The following is an 18,987-nucleotide window of genomic DNA, read 5'->3' as shown; positions in this document are numbered from 1 at the left end:
GGCACACACATACAGCAGCAGGCAAGTGGATGAGATTTTACAGATCTTATTCACACTCTGGACAAAAATTGACTTTCCGGAATTATAAATTTGCATCATGTCAATTATTTTGCAAGATTCATTGCCAATTTCCTTTTTGCTGACGGCTGCGAAAAACGTGGCAGTACTCCGCACTCATTTGTACAGTCTTTACACGGTGAGATGGTTTGCAATTGAGAGTGATGAATTAAAATGCCTGCGCAAAAGATCAGCTGATGAACCGGTGTTTGCTTCTTCATTGTCTGATTAGTGTTTTTTTTTCACATGGACCAATTGTAAGGATGAACGTTCATTTGTCCCCAAAAATCTGTGTAAACAGAGGTGTAACCTGAAGCCAATAGACCCCAGTGCAAAATAACAGGGCCGCTTAAAGGGGTATTCCACTCAAACATAACTTTTGATATGTTGCTCCTTATGGTGAGAATAACAATTATTTCCTTCCTTTTTATCTATTCAGTCTCCTTCCCCCTGTTCTCACTTGCTGCTTTCTGCTGAGGACACAAAAAATCAGTGTGTGAGCTGTTCTTTCTGTCTCCCCCTCCTCCCTTCTGAGAAGGCTGATGTAAACAAGACCTTGGCAGGCTTTATCTGCAACATTGTAGCATCTTTGTAATGCTGGGAGGGTTATTCCGAGGTCAAGTTGCTAATGAACTGTGAGTAATCCTTCCAGCATTACAAAGAAGCTACAATGTTGCAGATAAAGTCTGCTAGGGACTTGTTTTCATCAGCTGTCTCATAAGGGAGGGGGGAGGAGGGGGAGACAGAAAGAAAGGCTCACACACAGATTTTCGTGTCTTCGGCAGAAAGCAGCAGCTCAGAACTGGGGGAAGACTGAAAAGATAATAACAAGTATAGAAGGAATTGTTAGTCTCACCATGGGCGGCAACATATCAAAAGTTATGTTTGAGTGGAATAACACTTTAACTATAATGCTTCATTCCTAGTACTGGCCTCATCATCTGGGGAAGGGACTTTATGGCCCCCTAGGGCGCACCGCCTTATAGTTTTGTCCTGTTTACTTTCGCTGACAGATCGGCCTTGACAGGAATCTCACGCCTCTTCTACACTACAATTTTATTAGATTTTTTTTATATGAATGTTACTATTCTTGCATTTCGCAGGAGAGCTGTCATATCTTGAGAACACAGAATATGCCACAGAACAACATGGCGGACAACATCACCAATCTCCGTTCGCACATTACCTCCATCGTGTGTGTTTTTCCAGATGACGTCTGGCCATAGGCAAAAATGGTTCCATTATAACCATCCAAAACATCTAAAAGGAAAGAAAAAAGGAAAAAGTGTTAGTTTAAAACGTAAGGTTTTTATTTCCCTTTCATTGCATCTATATGGCCTCTGTTACACAAGCGTATGGAAAATGGGAATAGATCCGTAATATGGAGGCAATATATGCTTGCCAATACCCTTACCATAAGATGCAGTGAACCTGACAGGGGACTGGAGACAAGTGTAGATCTCAGAGGCTATAGCTGTCCTCACATATGTCAGAACAGGTCTGTGATAGCCTCATCATAGACACAAACACCATCAGCAACAACCCATAGTGTTGGAGAAGGTTGTCAGGGCCTCGCCTATTATAAAGCAGGATAATGACTATTGTATGAAGACATCCAAGGACTGGGTCACATCCTCATATGTGACGCATACACATCACTGTGGCCTTTGCGTTTTACTTAGTAGACGTATATATGCGGGAAATAGCCAGGATCTAGTCACTAGGTGAATATGTTTGCGCCATTGAAGTAAATGTGCCCCCTGCCAGTACTTGCTGGTATATGACAGGACGCTGATGTATTCATGTCACATACAGGCAAACCCAATCTACAAGATACTCCAGATTTATCAACACTGTCTTGGTTGCCAATAGCAACCAATCAGAGCTCCGCTTTTATTTCTTAATATGCTTTGGTAAAATGAAAGCTGCTCCACCATCAGGTTGCAAACTGCTACGTCACCGCCAGCACTGACCACAAAATTACTCTATATGTGCCTTGACTGTGAAAAAAAAAAATAATCACATTGCAGAGAAGTCACAGGCAAACTGCACAAATACTTTGGTCATGTGGCTTAAAGGGGTTATCCAGTGCTAAAAAAACACGGCCACTTTCTTCCAGAGACAGTACCACTCTTGTCTCCAGCAGGTGATGTATGCTGCGGAGGTTAAAGAGGCCGGATTACATATACGCAGCGGAACTAAAATTCCACTGCGGATACGTAACCCATAGACCTTCACACTACATGGATGCGCAGTGGATTTTGCTGCAAACTCGCAGCGTGAAATCAGCTGCGGATCCGGTACGTGTGAAGGCACCCTAAAAGTCTGGGGTTTTATAAAACCCGGCATCCTGTGGAGCAGGGGAGAAAGTAATCGCAATTACTAAAGGCCCTATTACACGGGACGATTATCGGCTGATATTGGCCGTTATGGCTGATGATCGTCCCGTGGAATAGAAGGCAACGATCAGCTGTCATGAACTATATCTGTACTTCTAAGAAAACCAAGGGTGGCTCCCATTTAATCACAGCGAACCACAAACTGATATGCAATATAAGAAGCCTGCAATACATTTTACAATGAATAAGCATCCTTGATGGACACCTGAAATGCCAAATAATCACCATATAGTACCTAACTTTTAAGGCACTCAGCAGGTGCCACTCTACAGTCTGTAGTCCTTTGTGCACGAGCGGTGAGGGCCAATTTTGCACTTCTAAAAAAATACATCACATGGTTCAGATTATATAGTGTGATTTCTACAAATAGTCGTAATTATTCCACCTCATTTCAGATAGAAATCTAATGGCGCAATCATCAAAAACCACTTCTCCTGTCTGCCTGCTGCAGAAATCTATATCCTCTCTGTATGTTATAAGCCGCCAGTCACCATCTTGGTTATTGACGCCTCCTGAAAATCTCAAGGAGGAACAAAGAACGGCATTTCAGCATCATTGATTTACAGCCAAGTGCAATATTCGCTGGAGAATCTTCCAAGGGATCTGTGAACCTAGAAACGCCCCACCCCCACACGCAGCATTTACCATGGAGGTCTCGCATCTCTCGAATGTGAAGCACAGATAACTTTTCATAATGGCTGCATCACATATAGAGAAAATGCGCATAAATTCCACGTACAAAATACCAGTTTACACCTGTGATTATGGGCTATTATGGTGTAAAAAGCGGCAAATTTATGCAGGATGAGATGATGGAGAAGGGTAACCGCCGGCAGATAGGTCAGCAGTAAGTAAAGCGCCGGAGGGAGGAAGAGCGGTCGTATACATAAATTATTAACATTTAGCAAGCAAGCACTTGCTGGAGAAACGCATTATACAGCAGATTTAGGAGACAACCCCTGAGACAAAGGCAAAAACTGGGATCACACGAAGAACCCCCTCCCCCTACATCCTTCTAAGATGTCATACGGATGCGGTCGAGCTATCCGGCAAGGACATGAAGTGGGAAAATTATTTCCATTATAGGATAATATATCCCAGTTATTCCCTGTAATATCGTACGGTCGTGTAAAGGGATAATGGCGTCTGTCTGATCCCTTTAACCCAATGTTCTCCAACTTGTGGCATAACTACAACTCCTAGCATGTCCTGATAGCCTGATAGTAGTGATTACTGAACATGCTCAGTCAGACCACACGTTTCCCATCTCCGACGGCAAGGACGGTGCGGATGTAACCTCTATAGACCCTCCCCCCTCCATTACAAGTCAATGGACGCTGTTGGGATCAGTCGTATCGTAGATATAATGGCTTGTGTTAAAGTGGAATCCGCACACTGAATCGCCGACGCCTTATAATAGATGGTAATCAAACATTTCACAACCCCCTTGATGAAGCTGTGTGCACATCTTTATTTAGTAAACAATACATTTATTTGAACAGGAAGAGTCAAGGAGGCGGGCCTATGCTGCTCTATGACCTCACAGATTAATTGACATATCACCGCGCCCTGCTCTATTTCCGTGCCCGCACCACGCTACCCGATATGACATGGTGAGATAGTGAAGCCGCAGCCTGCCTTCTTGCATTTACTGCGTTTCCACCAGCAGTTTGACAACGCCGACACACCGCAGCTCCCGTCTCACTAGTAATCCCAGTATAAAACTAAGCTGTTGCCCATAGCAACCAGAGTCCACTTCTCATTTTTCAGAGGGCCTGTGGAAAAATTAACGATGAGGCCTAACTGGTTGCTATGGGCAACAGCTCCATGTCCTATTTATTCCTATAGCTTGGCATATATGTGGGATAGAAAAACCACAGTGGCCATTTCCAGTGATTCCGGGGGGGGGGCAGGGCTCAAATGCCCCAAGTTATAAATGTAGAGATGAGCTGCTGTCGGGTACAACCCTGACTCCATTACCACCATATGTTTATGGGTAAAGAGAGAGACTGCCGATAACTATCCAATGTACACAACTGGTTCACAGTGCTTTAACCATCCTGATCAGTCTATATGAGGCCCCTTAACCACCAGCTATGGCCCCCATATACACTGGAACTGTCAAAACAGGACTGGCCAACCATCTAATGTGAATGGGGGTCATAATTGTCTGTTATCAACCAAAATAAAAGTCAGAAGACTATAGAATTCTGGGAAATCATGCCCAGCAGACAGTCATGCTTCATAAGGCGTCTTTATATAAAAAGCTGCTGCCTAGCAACACTGCAAGTACTTGGCTAATATAACTCTCTGACTATAAACAATGACGTGGAGATGCGGTTTTACTCCTGTGGAATAATCCTACACAAGGGACCCCTTGACTACCGCCGCTCAGAGTTGCTAGGTAACTTCCTTTAAGTAGAGAACCCCTTTAAAGGGGAACTCCAGTAAAATAAAATTCTTTCAAATCTACTGCTGTCAGAAAGTTATATAGATTTGTAATTTACTTTTATTGAAAAATCTCAAGTCTTCCGGTACTTATCAGCTGCTGTATGTCTTGCAGGAAGTGGTTTATTCTTTCCAGTCTGACACAGTGCTCTCTGCTGCCACCTCTGTCCATGTCAGGAACTGCCCAGAGCAGTAGCAAATCCCCTCAGAAAACTTCTCCTTCTTTGGACAGTACCTGTCATGGACAGAGGTGGCAGCAAAGAGCACCATGTCAGACTGGAAAGAATACACAACTTTCTGCAGGACATACAGCAGCTCGTAAGTACCGGAAGACTCAAGATTTTTAAATAAAAGTAAATTACAAATCTATGTCACTTTCTGACACCAGTTCCCCTTTAATTACAGCTAATCATTTCTTACTAGGGTATTAGGCTGTGTTTACACACTGCAGGTTGTGTTACTGTTCCATCGCTTCTTTTTATGTGTGAATGCAGCCATATTTCTGGCTTACAGAGGTGCAGACTTATGTTAGGAGATTCCATTATCCCCCTTCCTTTGCTTTGACCTCACAAGGGTCTGGGAAGCTGAGCTATAGGGAGCCATTTGGTGGGATACTCTCAGAGGAGAGTTTAATGCGCCATTTTTGTATTTTCTGGTAATGCTGAAAGGCAAAATCTTATGTGACAACATTATTCCTCCTCCATGTCACAGACAGGGATGCTATATTACCTGTCCAGGGTAAATCCCCAACAAAAGCTCCATGTATCTCAGCTTCCTAACCCATTGTGAGGCTAACATGGGGGTGAAAGCACTACAGCACATTTATAGTTAGTAATAGTGGCGCTCACCTTTGACAATCTGTTTAGCGCAGGCGTTATATACTTGCTCCTGGCTTGTGTTGGGAGTCAGTACTTTATCGAAGACATACGGCTTCCCTTGCTGAAATAGAAAAAAAAAATACATTAGGCACAAAGGAAACAAATAGGGGTCGGCCGGACTCCAGTACATTCCTATTGTGCATCACTAATCTTCCCAGCCCCGGCACACACACAGTAACAAAAGCATGCAGCGAGAACGGCTGAGGCCAGCAGAGTGCTCATTCCAAGAAATGGATACCAACATCCAAACACACACATTTTACTAGGTGGTCATCACTTCCACTCTACAGCCGAGACCCCCCCACCCCTCACCATGTGTATAATAATACTAGATCCTACTATCCACAGAACAGCCGTGGACTCTTCTTACTCTATTTGACTGTTATTTAAAAAAAAAAAACACTTTGGTTGTCAGGTTCAGGTTTTCAGTCTATACTCATCAATAGAACGAGCAGGGAGAAGTCAATGGCTGAGCACTTCTCTCCCTGTCATACTGTCCCATAGATGCACCATGGAAGTCCATCTCCTGTCACAAGGAAACTTCTCCCTACAGATTCCAGCGATCAATGTGGATCTGAGCATCCAGTCCCTGATCAAAACGTTTAGCATGGCTCCGGGAAGTTTTTCTTAAAGGGGTTTTTCCCCATCTTGACAAGTTATATCCTATCCACAGTATCAATGGGATAACTAAGAGCCCTATTACAAGAAGCGATAATCGGCTGAATCAGGCCACTTCGGATAGTGATCATCGGCTAATCGTGTCATTTGATTTTCACCTAAAATTGTCGGCCGCCGTCCATGCATCGTTATGTGCAATAGCGACCCGTGGCCAACGATTGTGTAAAAAAAATAAAAAAATAACTGTATACATTATCTGTTCACGCTCCCGGTGTTCTTCTGCCCTCCGCTTGCTTCCCAGAGCCCCCTCTGTAGTTTCAGAGCGGTCTCTAAACTGACAGGCCGCTCAGCCAATCACTGGTCGCAGCAGCTCAGCAGCCTGTCAGTTCAGAAACCGCTTGGAAGCTACAGCGGCAGCTCTGGGAAGCAAGCGGAGGGCAAAAGAACACCAGAAGCGTGGAAAAGTAATGTATACAGTTTAGGGAAAAGGGCTGCACAAACATTGTTTGCAATGTCCGTGCAGCCCTTGCTAAACAATTATTGAACCCTGCAATAGGCTAAGTAAATAAGCGCCAATCTAGCAGATCGCCACTCATTTACATTATCTATTGTGACTCTGTACCCACGATCTGCCCCCCCCCCCCCCCCCCCCCCAAACCACTTGTACCTTCGAATAGCTGCTTTTAATCCAAGATCTGTCCTGGGGTCCATTCAGCAGGTGATGCAGTTGTCCTAAAAAACAACTTTTAAACCTGCAGCCCTGTGCCCAACGGCCGGGGCTTAGAGTATCTGTGCCCTAACTTTGCACCACCCCTCCCCACCCTCTTCATCATTAGAAATGCCACTTGAACATTTTCTCCTGTCTGAACATTGCACATGTGCCTTAACGATCCTGCCCAAGTTCAGTATTCACACAGGTGATGAATAGGAGAATACCTACCTGGAGCATTCCTAATGATGAGGAGGGCGGAAAGGAGGGAGAGGTTGTGCCAGCCTAATGTATACAAAATCTAAGCCCCGGCCTTTGGGCACAGGGCTGCCAGTTTAAAAGTTGTTTTTTAGGACATTAACTGCATCACCTGCTGAACGGACCCCAGGACAGATCTTGGAGGTACAAGCGGTTTGGGGGGGGGGGGGGGGGGTCAGATTGTTGGTACAGACTTGCTTTAAAGGTAGAAAAGATAAATATGCTGCAGAAGCATACAGCATTTCCTACCTGTCTACTCCAGTTCTGAAACCACCCAAAATATATTTGTTTTGGAGGTCTTAATTGTGTATTATGTGGCTGTTCTCCCTGGTTGAGCAGTTGCTCAGTACTACAAGTTCCAAAATGCATTGCTTTCGCTCAGCTCTCTATCAATGCCCTCCCCCGGCACTCCTGCCAGTTCACCACCCAAAGCTTTTGCAGAACGTCTAATTTAACTTACAGAACGTACACGGATGATGTACTATGGATCGGAATTCAGGACTACCGATATCATCATTCATTATGATGCTGGGAACTGCAAAACTCTTACAATCTTTGTGCTACTGTACAGACACAGCATGTCAGTAAGTAGACCGTATCCATGTTTTTCCAGACTCCCTAGGGCTGCATCCAACTTCTTCAGCCACACTTTGGTTTGGACAAACCATTTGGAGGACTTTAGTTAATTCCTACATACATACATGACTAGGCCCACATCATAGTCGTTTTGTAGAAATGTTTGGGCTACACATCTTATATATATATATATATATATATATATATATATATATATATATATATATATATATATACATACATATATATACACACACACAGCTAATGGTACCAAATAGTGCAGCCCAATTGTGAGCTTCTGGTCTACAATCCTTAGTTTTAAAATCCACACTCTGATATTCTGGTGCCCGTGCAGGATTACTGGTGCTGTACCGTATATATTATTATTATTATAGTAATTGCATCCTGTCTAAGCTGCTAGTGGGGAAAAGCTGGAGACAGAAATCATATCACATCTGCTCTTCTCCAGGCCATGACCTGAGCTGGCATTCTGTCATTGGAGAGGAGACACCGCCTGTTATTATGGTTCTCAGTGTAAGAAAACAGCTGCATGGTCATGGGAAGTCACTGCGGCCATTACATCACTATGCCAACAGGACCTGACCACTGCAGCCTAGTCATGTCACCCCAGCCAGGACCACTGCAGCCTAGTCATGTCACCCCAGCCAGGACCACTGCTGCCTAGTCATGTCACCCCAGCCAGGACCACTGCTGCCTAGTCATGTCACCCCAGTCAGGACCACCGCAGCCTAGTCATGTCACCCCAGCCAGGACCACTGCTGCCTAGTCATGTCACCCCAGCCAGGACCACTGCTGCCTAGTCATGTCACCCCAGTCAGGACCACCGCAGCCTAGTCATGTCACCCCAGCCAGGACCACCGCAGCCTAGTCATGTCACCCAGCCAAGACCACCGCAGCCTAGTCATGTCACCCAGCCAAGACCACCGCAGCCTAGTCATGTCACCCCAGCCAGGACCACCGCAGCCTAGTCATGTCACCCCAGCCAAGACCACCGCAGCCTAGTCATGTCACCCCAGCTAGGACCACCGCAGCCTAGTCATGTCACCCCAGCCAGGACAACCGCAGCCTAGTCATGTCACTCCAGCCAGGACCACTGCAGCCTAGTCATGTCACTCCAGCCAGGACCACTGCAGCCTAGTCATGTCACCCCCGTCAGGACCACTGCAGCCTAGTCATGTCACTCCAGCCAGGACCACTGCAGCCTAGTCATGTCACTCCAGCCAGGACCACTGCAGCCTAGTCATGTCACCCCAGTCAGGACCACTGCAGGCTGGTAATACCACTCCAGCCAGGACCACTGCAGCCTAGTCATGTCACTCCAGCCAGGACCACGCAATTGTGATGTCACTCCAGCCAGGACCACTGCAGTCTGGTAAAACCACTCTAGCCAGGACCACCACGCAATTGTGATGTCACTCCAGCCTGGACCACCACAGTCTAGTGATGTCACTCAAACTAGGACCACCACACAGTCTAGTGATGCCCCTCCAGCCCGGATCACTCTATACACAAAGCCTTAATTCAGATCAATATACGCCATATGCAGCTCAGATCTCTAAGATTTTTTTATTGTTGTTATATAAGAAAGCTTACAGGGGATTAGATGATTGGTTGCAAAGAAACAAGGAACTGGGAAAATCCATTTAATATATATATATATATATATATATATATTTAAAAATCTGCTACATTCTAAACAAATTCTTGTTATTTTTATATTTCAGCCATTTTGACAATTTCTGTGAATAAGAATGTTCTTGTTTCCTTCCAGGCGGTGAAATCCTCTAATACTCTTGTAGCTGAGCAATGGCTACAATTGTATCCAGTCTAAACCCTCCTGGGACTAGAGCAGCACAGATCTCTCTCCTGCTGCTTTGTTACAATGTATCAGTCTTGTATCCAGTCTGGATCCGTGTGTAGCTGATACTTTATATAAGATCAGGAAGCAGCTGACATGCGGGCAGCGAAGGGGGCTATCAGCTGGTCCTCCGCAGGAGCCGCACTGAGCATGTGCACAGCTCTATGACTTCATCCTGAGGCTGCAGCAGAAACAGCCAGAACGTCCCCAGCTGCCAGGGAATAATACCAGCTCTCCGGCTCAGCACACAATGCCTGGTGGTGTGGCCCCTGAAGGACGACGGGGAAGCTCCATGCAGAATAAATCAGATCATTCCTAGCAAAGGTCATAAAGATGATGCATGTGGCCCCAGAACATGGCGTTACATAAGGCTGCAGGCTATTCTGTATCCAGCTGCCCTATTGTAAGGAATGAAGGACACCAGTCAGCAGGGTCAGGCCCCACATCCCTGGTGATGTCCACAAGACACCTCCCTGCCCTATTCATCCGGCTACCCCCTACGACACAGCAGCACCCCCTGAGCCTTGCCCCCTCCCCCATCTACAGGTTATCCTGATCAGCTGAAGACGCCAGAGAACCCCCACCCCTATATAATCAATACAAGAAAGAAGAAAAACAGCCCCCTCCTCCAGTATAACCTGCAACCCCAGCCCTGACCCAACAACAATGCTCCCTGTATACTCTGTATATATACAATCTATATACAGAAGCTCCTTCACCTTATATAACACGCTGCATGGGGAGGTGTTATAGGATCCTTACATAAGCCTCTACCCCCTGTATACCATGTATTCCCCCTGTATACCATGTATTCTCATCCCTCTATATACAGCTGCCCCCTCCTATATACAGTATCCATCCCTCTATATACAGGTGACCCCCCTGTTATATACAGTATCCATCCCTCTATATATAGGTGACCCCTCCTATATACAGTATCCATCCCTCTATATACAGGTGACCGCCCCTCCTATATACAGGTGACCCTTCCTATATACAGTATCCATCCCTCTATATACAGGTGACCCCTCCTATATACAGTATCCATCCCTCTATATACAGGTGACCCCCCTCCTATATACAGTATCCATCCCTCTATATACAGGTGACCCCTCCTATATACAGTATCCATCCCTCTATATACAGGTGACCCCTCCTATATACAGTATCCATTCCTCTATATACAGGTGACCCCCCCTCCTATATACAGTATCCATCCCTCTATATACAGCTGTCCCCTCCTATATACAGTATCCATCCCTCTATATACAGGTGACCCCTCCTATATACAGTATCCATCCCTCTATATACAGGTGACCCCTCCTATATACAGTATCCATTCCTCTATATACAGGTGACCCCCCCTCCTATATACAGTATCCATCCCTCTATATACAGCTGTCCCCTCCTATATACAGTATCCATCCCTCTATATACAGCTGTCCCCTCCTATATACAGTATCCATCCCTCTATATACAGGTGACCCCCCTCCTATATACAGTATCCATCCCTCTATATACAGGTGACCCCTCCTATATACAGTATCCATCCCTCTATATACAGGTGACCCCCCTTCTATATACAGTATCCATCCCTCTATATACAGGTGACCCCCCTTCTATATACAGTATCCATCCCTCTATATACAGGTGACCCCTCCTATATACAGTATCCATCCCTCTATATACAGGTGACCCCCCCCCCTCCTATATACAGTATCCATCCATCCCTCTATATACAGCTGTCCCCTCCTATATACAGTATCCATCCCTCTATATATAGGTGACCCCCCTCCTATATACAGTATCCATCCCTCTATATATAGGTGACCCCCCTCCTATATACAGGTGACCCCTCCTATATACAGTATCCATCCCTCTATATACAGGTGACCCCCCCCCCCCTCCTATATACAGTATCCATCCATCCCTCTATATACAGCTGTCCCCTCCTATATACAGTATCCATCCCTCTATATACAGGTGACCCCCCCCTCCTATATACAGTATCCATCCCTCTATATACAGGTGACCCCCCCTCCTATATACAGGTGACCCCCCTCCTATATACAGGTGACCCCTCCTGTATACAGTATCCATCCCTCTATATACAGCTGCCCCCTCCCCTACATACACTGTATCCATCTCTTACAGAGCCGCATCCCCCTCCCCTGTGCACACACGGCGGTTCCCGACACAATGCCGCCTCACTCACCCCGATCACGATGGTGTCGTCCCCCTTGAATGCCGGGATGAACCTGTCTCCCCGGTGGTTCTCAGCGCTGTTCAGAGGCCGGAAGCGGCACATCACCTTGATGCTGCACTCCGCGGGATCTGCCATCTTCCCTGAGAGTCAATTACCGCATCAATATGTCCGGGTGTAAAACCGCAGCGACTATGACCCCCAGCAGACGCAGCAGCACCGGGCGCCCCCCGCTCAGCCGCCGCCCCGGGCTCCGCCGTGTGTGATCAGAGCCTGAGCCGGTGTGCGGTATCCGCCAGCCCAGCCATCCTGCATCAGCACCAGCCGCCCTCTGCTCAGCCACTGCATCAGCCCCGCCCACAGCGCCGCCCGCACGGCATCATGGGAGCTGTAGTCCGGGGCCCATCGGCAGGTGACCACCAGGCGGGATACTACAACTCCCATCATCACTACCAGGACAGGCAGAGAGTTGTAGATGGCAAAACCAGTAGCTCATGGGAATAATGGGACGATGCTCCTGGAATTAGGATTTAACCCTTTTTGTTATTTCTCCTCATCTCCTAAATCAGGAAGAAGAACCTCCCTGCTGCAAAACTACAACTCCTATCATGTTGAATAGCAGTTAACGATTAACGACTTAACGAGAAATCGTTGATCGTTTAATAAGACGCAGTAGTGACGAACGACAAGACGGCCGCAAGAACGATCATAAGTAACGATTATCGTTACATGTAAATGGGTGACCGATTTCAGGTCTTAGATCGTTTATCGTTAACGATAATCGTCCGGTGGAATAGGGCCCTTAAAGGGGTTTTCTCTTCCAGATACAGCGCCCTTCTTGTCCTCAGTTTGTCTGTGGTATTGCAGTTCAGTGATGTGAATGGAGCAAAGCAGTAATACCACACACAACCTGAGGACAAGGTGGCGCTGTTTTCTGAAGAAACAAGTGACTTAGGGGGAGATTTATCAAATCTGGTGTAAAGTGAAACAGGCTCAGTTGCCCCTAGCAACCAATCAGATTCCACCTTTCATTCCTCACAGACTCTTTGGAAAATAAAAGGTGGAATCTGATTGGTTGCTAGGGGCAACTGAGCCAGTTTTACTTTATACCAAGGATGGGGAATCTTCGGCCCTTCAGCTGTTGCAAAACTACAATTCCCATCATGCCTGGACAGCCAAAGCGAAGCTTTGGCTGTCCAGGCATGATGGGAATTGTAGTTTTGCAACAGCTGGAGGGCCGAAGGTTCCTAATTTGATAAATCTCCACCCATGTTTTTCTAATCCTGGATAACTCTTGTGTCTCTGCTTATTCCTTTCTCCTATTACACCCTTCCTATGGTGAAGTGGACTCAGAAAGCCCCGGCATTGTAAGAATTGGGGAGGGGGTGCTCAATTTGGTCCAAAAGCTGCCATAAAAAATAAAAAAAAGATCAGTTTCCTTAAAGGGTCTGGCACCATCACTTCACCCACTACAGCCTCCCCAGCTCTCAGTATTCCTCTAACCTCCCTCCCAACTTTTAGGGAACAGTAATGGGATCAACCAAAAGCCACAAGTAACCAGGAATGGTGGCAGCGGGTGGAGTATGTGCGGAGCTGTTGGTCTCCTCTCATTCTCTGGGTCCAGGCCATGGCTGCATTATTATACTTCTAGTAGATTCATTGACGTCTCATTCTTTATATTAGATAGAACTGGAAGACGGAAGTGATGCTGCGACCTGGGTCACGGCATATATATGAAATACTCTCTCTCTCTCTCTCTCTCTCTCTCTCTATATATATATATATATATATATGTGTGTGTGTCTATGTATAATCTCTGCATATATGACCGCCTTCTGCCCCTCAGTATCGGGTTTCCGTCCTAATGGGGTAGTACGAGTTCCAGGTCTCCTCTCACTGGGTGGAGCTAGCTAGTAGTACCCTTCCTACTTAGCCAAGTGTAAGTCAGTAGGGAGCGGTCAACTTGCACTGTGATCTACTGCAGGTACAGCCTTTATAGTCCTCTTCTTTCTTTAGGTGGTTTACTGTGCTGAAACTAGAAAAATCCTATGCAATCCTATAAAATCATAGGCAAGGGGTGTCTCCGGATTCCCTGGGGGTTCGGTCCTCCCTTCTCTCTATCTGGAGCTAGACCGGAGGACAGGTATAGCACATCATGCCTGGCCTGAAGCCTGGCACTAACTAACTTAACGAAGTGCAGACTATAGAGGGAAGGGAGGGGCAAGGGGGGGGGGGGGGAACTAAATGTGTGGTAACTGCAGTTGGGCTGTGAAGGAGTGTGACACCTAGTGGTTGGAGTAAGGTACAGCAGCTCACTGTCCTAACTGTGACTGCAGAGAAAACACTTTTACCTTGGTGTAAGAAAGTAAAGAACATGTAGTGGGACGCTCCATATGCATGAAACATGTCCAGTGTGTGAGCTGTGTGTGTATCCACTATGCAAGGTGTGTGTGTGTTTGTGTGTGTGCACAGCATGTATCCACTGTGCAAGGTGTGTGTGTGTGTGTATGTATGTGTGTACAGTGTGAGGTGTGTGTGTGCAGCATGTATCCACTGTGCAGGGTGTTTGTGTGCAGCATGTATCCACTGTGCAAGGTGTGTGTGTGTGTATGTATGTGTGTACAGTGTGAGGTGTGTGTGCAGCATGTATCAACTGTGCAGGGTGTGTGTGTGTATGTGTGCAGCATGTATCCACTGTGCAGGGTGTGTGTGCAGCATGTATCCACTGTGCAACGTGTGTATGTGTGCAGCATGTATCCACTGCGCAGGGTGTGTATGTGTGCAGCATGTATCCACTGTGCAACGTGTGTATGTGTGCAGCATGTATCCACTGTGCAGGGTGTGTGTGTGTGTGTCTGCAGCATGTATCCACTGTGCAAGGTGTGTATGAGTGCAGCATGTATCCTCTGTGCAGGGTGTGTGTGTAGCATGTATCCACTGTGCAAGGTAGGTGTGTGTGTGTGTGTGTGCGTGTGCAGCATGTATCCACAGTGTGCAAGGTGTGTGTGTGTGTGCAGCATGTATCCACTTTGCAAGTTGTGTGTGTGTAGCATGTATCCGCTGTGCAAGGTGTGTGTGTGTGTGCAGCATGTATCCACAGTGTGCAAGGTGTGTGTGTGTGTGTGTGCAGCATGTATCCACTGTGCAAGGTGTTTATGTGTATGATACATGCTGCACACACACACACACCTTGCACAGTGGATTCAGTATTTACTTTGCAAGCTGTGTGTGCAGCATGTATCCACTGTGCAAAGTAGGTGTGTGTGTGTGTGTGTGTGTGTGTGTGCAGCATGTATCCACAGTGTACAAGGGGAGCCGGTGATTCTGGATGTGTAGCGGGCCCCTCCGCAGCCGGTGATTCTGGATGTGTAGCGGGCCCCTCCGCAGTCGGTGATTCTGGATGTGTAGCGGGCCCCTCCGCAGCCGGTGATTCTGGATGTGTAGCGGGCCCCTCCGCAGCCGGTGATTCTGGATGTGTAGCGGGCCCCTCCGCGGCCGGTGATTCTGGATGTGTAGCGGGCCCCTCCGCAGTCGGTGATTCTGGATGTGTAGCGGGCCCCTCCGCAGCCGGTGATTCTGGATGTGTAGCGGGCCCCTCCGCAGTCGGTGTTTCTGGATGTGTAGCGGGCCCCTCCGCAGCCGGTGATTCTGGATGTGTAGCGGGCCCCTCCGCAGTCGGTGATTCTGGATGTGTAGCGGGCCCCTCCGCAGTCGGTGATTCTGGATGTGTAGCGGGCCCCCCTGCAGTCGGTGATTCTGGATGTGTAGCGGGCCCCTCCGCAGTCGGTGATTCTGGATGTGTGGCGGGCCCCTCCGCAGCCGGTGATTCTGGATGTGTAGCGGGCCCCTCCGCAGCCGGTGATTCTGGATGTGTGGCGGGCCCCTCCGCAGCCGGTGATTCTGGATGTGTGGCGGGCCCCTCCGCAGCCGGTGATTCTGGATGTGTAGCGGGCCCCTCTGCGGATTCTGCATCACTATAAGATACATTCAGGAGCCCATTATAGCCGAGTTAACCTTAATGTGTTTTACTCAGCAAATTAGAGAAAATCATAGAAGCCCCAGCGAGATGTGACTGTGCGAGTGTGTCACCGTAAGAAGCGGCGAGGTACAGACACTGCACAAAGCCATGAGTAGGAGATGTGTCACAATCCAGTGGGGAGAGTGACTGTATCTGACCGGGCAAGTGGACAAAAATATATTGGAGATTTATAAAACATGGTGTAAAGTAGAACAGGCTAAGTTGCCCTTAGCAACCAATCAGATTCCACCTTATAGATATTATAGAGAACACAATATATGCTGAGATTTTCTGTTTTCAGCAGATTAGCTTTGCTGTATAACCTGGGATAGAGTCAGCAGAGACTTCTCATTTTCATTATTAGGCCATGTTCACACAGTGTATGATTCGCATAAATCACAGCCGTTGTTGCAAATTGCGACAACGGACGTGATTTATACAAAACATACGTTGTATGTGCATGAATAGAATCCTGGCTGGAGCGTATACACATAGTATACAACTAGGGAGACAAGCCCCAGATTTCACTCAAAAGTTGTATCTGGAGCTGGTCTCCATCGTTTTATAGCTCCTGTGTTTTGTGTGACATATTTTGTATATATTTTGGTATAAAGGATGGTTTCTTATGTGCTAACTTTCGTGCATTTGCTTTTTTTCTCTTTTTGTGGTGCTAGCACTGAACGACAAGACCATGCGGAACAGATACAGAGTGTTTTAGAATACTGCAAAGCACTCAGCGCTCGTGTTGTCAAAAAATATTTGCAAAAAAAAAAATACTGCTCATACAGAGATCAGATTACATGCTGCCCATTCATTTCTATCGAGAGTGAAGGGGGAATAAATTCAGAGAGCTTGGGCAGAGACAGTGCTAACTGTATGGGTCCTTCCTTGGTGGTCTGCTGCCACAAACTAGGGACGTGCACAAAGGGAAACTGCTGGAACTGTTCATTACTGCTCTATAAAGGTCCTCAATGCTGTTGCTTCTTTTTAGGATGTGAGAGCTAACATAAGATCTAGGCTCCACCTCCTAGCTTAGAGACAACTGGAAATTAGAAATTGAACCTGCAGAAGTAGTCACAGAGGCCTGGTTGGATTGTAGCTTCTTTGTCTGTAGCCACCAACCAACAAGGCACATAGACACAAGCATGATCTTTATTGCTGCACATACAGTCATGGCCAAAAGTTTTGAGAATGATACAAATATTCATTTTTTACAAAGTCTACTGCTTCAGTTTTTAAAATGGCAATTTGCATATACTCCAGAAAGTCAATATTTGCCTAGAAAATGAACTTTATCCCCCAAAACACATTTCAACATCATTGCAGCCCTGCCTTAAAAGGACCAGCTAAGGGCCCTTTTACACAGAAAGATTATCTGACAGATTATCTGCCAAAGATTTGAAGCCAAAACCAGGTACAGACTATAAACAGAGATCAGGTCATAAAGGAAAGCCTGAGATTTCTTCTCTTTTTAAATCCAGTCCTGGCTTTGGCTTCAAATCTTTGGCAGATAATCTTTCTGTGTAAAAGGGCCCTAACATGGTTTCAGTGATTGCACCATTAACACAGGTGTGGGTGTTGATGAGGACAGGGCTGGAGATCAATCTGTTATGATTAAGTAAGAATGACACCACTGGACACTTTAAAAGGAGGCTGGTGCTTGGCATCATTGTTTCTCTTCTGTTAACCAGGGTTATCTCTAAAGAAACACGTGCAGTCATCATTGCACTGCACAAAAATGGCCTAACAGGAAAGAGTATCGCAGCTAGAAAGATTGCACCTCAGTCAACAATCTATCGCATCATCAAGAACTTTAAGGAGAGAGGTTCCATTGTTGCCAAAAAGGCTCCAGGGCGCCCAAAAAAGAACAGCTAGCGCCAGGACCGTCTCTTAAAAGTGTTTCAGCTGCGGGATCGGGCTACCAGCAGTGCAGAGCTTGCTCAGGAATGGCAGCAGGCAGGTGTGAGTGCATCTGCAGGCAGTGTGAGGCGGAGACTCTTGGAGCAAGGAGGGCAGCAAAGAAGCCACTTCTCTCCAGAAAAAACATCAGGGACAGACTGATATTCTGCAAAAGGTACAGGGAGTGGACTGCTGAGGACTGGGGTAAAGTCATTTTCTCTGATGAATCCCCTTTCCGATTGTTTGGGACATCTGGAAAACAGCTCATTCGGAGAAGACGAGGTGAGCGCTACCACCAGTCTTGTCTCATGCCAACTGTAAAGCATCCTGAAACCATTCCTGTGTGGGGTTGCTTCTCAGCCAAGGGAATCAGCTCTCTCACAGTCTTGCCTAAAACACAGCCATGAATAAAGAATGGTACCAGAATGTCCTCCAAGAGCAACTTCTCCCAACCGTCCAAGAGCAGTTTGGCGATCAACAATGCCTTTTCCAGCATGATGGAGCACCTTGCCATAAAGCAAAGGTGATAACTAAATGGCTCAGGGAAAAAAACCTAGAGATTTTGGGTCCATGGCCTGGAAACTCCCCAGATCTTAGTCCCATTGAGAACTTGTGGTCAATCATCAAGAGACGGGTGGACAAACAAAAACCAACAAATTCTGACAAAATGCAAGCATTGATTCTGCAAGAATGGACGGCTATCAGTCAGGATTTGGTCCAGAAGTTGATTGAGAGCAGCCAGGGAGAATTGCAGAGGTCCTGAAGAAGAAGAAGGGTCAACACTGAAAATATTCACTTGCTGCATTAACTCATTCTAACTGTCAATATAACCTTTTGTTACTCATAATACGAGTGAAATTATATTTCTGTATGTGATAAAAACATCTGACAAACACACATAAAAACCAGAGGGCAGCAGATCATGTGAAAATATAATATTTGTGTCACTCACAAAACGTTTGGCCATGACTGTACAGCTACAGAATTGCCATTTATGACTTACCATTACTGGGTGAGATTAGCACTTATCCTCTTGGTCTCCCTC

The 18,987-nt window shown here is 46.5% G+C and overlaps 1 protein-coding gene across 1 annotated transcript in view; it reads right to left on the bottom strand.

Moving 5' to 3' along the window:
* The window catches only part of KIF5C (kinesin family member 5C), a 43,171-nt gene extending 30,827 nt beyond the window's left edge, over nt 1-12,344 (bottom strand). Inside the window, exons 1-3 of the mRNA XM_069985079.1 lie at nt 12,038-12,344; nt 5,753-5,843; nt 1,244-1,317 (exon numbers count right to left, since the gene is read on the bottom strand). Coding sequence (XP_069841180.1) covers nt 1,244-1,317; nt 5,753-5,843; nt 12,038-12,163 — 291 coding nt within the window. The 5' untranslated portion in view covers nt 12,164-12,344. The remainder of the gene's footprint in view (nt 1-1,243; nt 1,318-5,752; nt 5,844-12,037) is intronic.
* Between the last annotated feature and the right edge of the window lie 6,643 nt (nt 12,345-18,987).

The sequence above is a fragment of the Dendropsophus ebraccatus genome, chromosome 9 (assembly GCF_027789765.1).
Source record: "Dendropsophus ebraccatus isolate aDenEbr1 chromosome 9, aDenEbr1.pat, whole genome shotgun sequence".
NCBI classification, from domain to species: domain Eukaryota; kingdom Metazoa; phylum Chordata; class Amphibia; order Anura; family Hylidae; genus Dendropsophus; species Dendropsophus ebraccatus.
The sequence above is the reverse complement of the archived record's forward strand: the minus strand, read 5'-3'. Positions and strand labels throughout refer to the sequence as shown.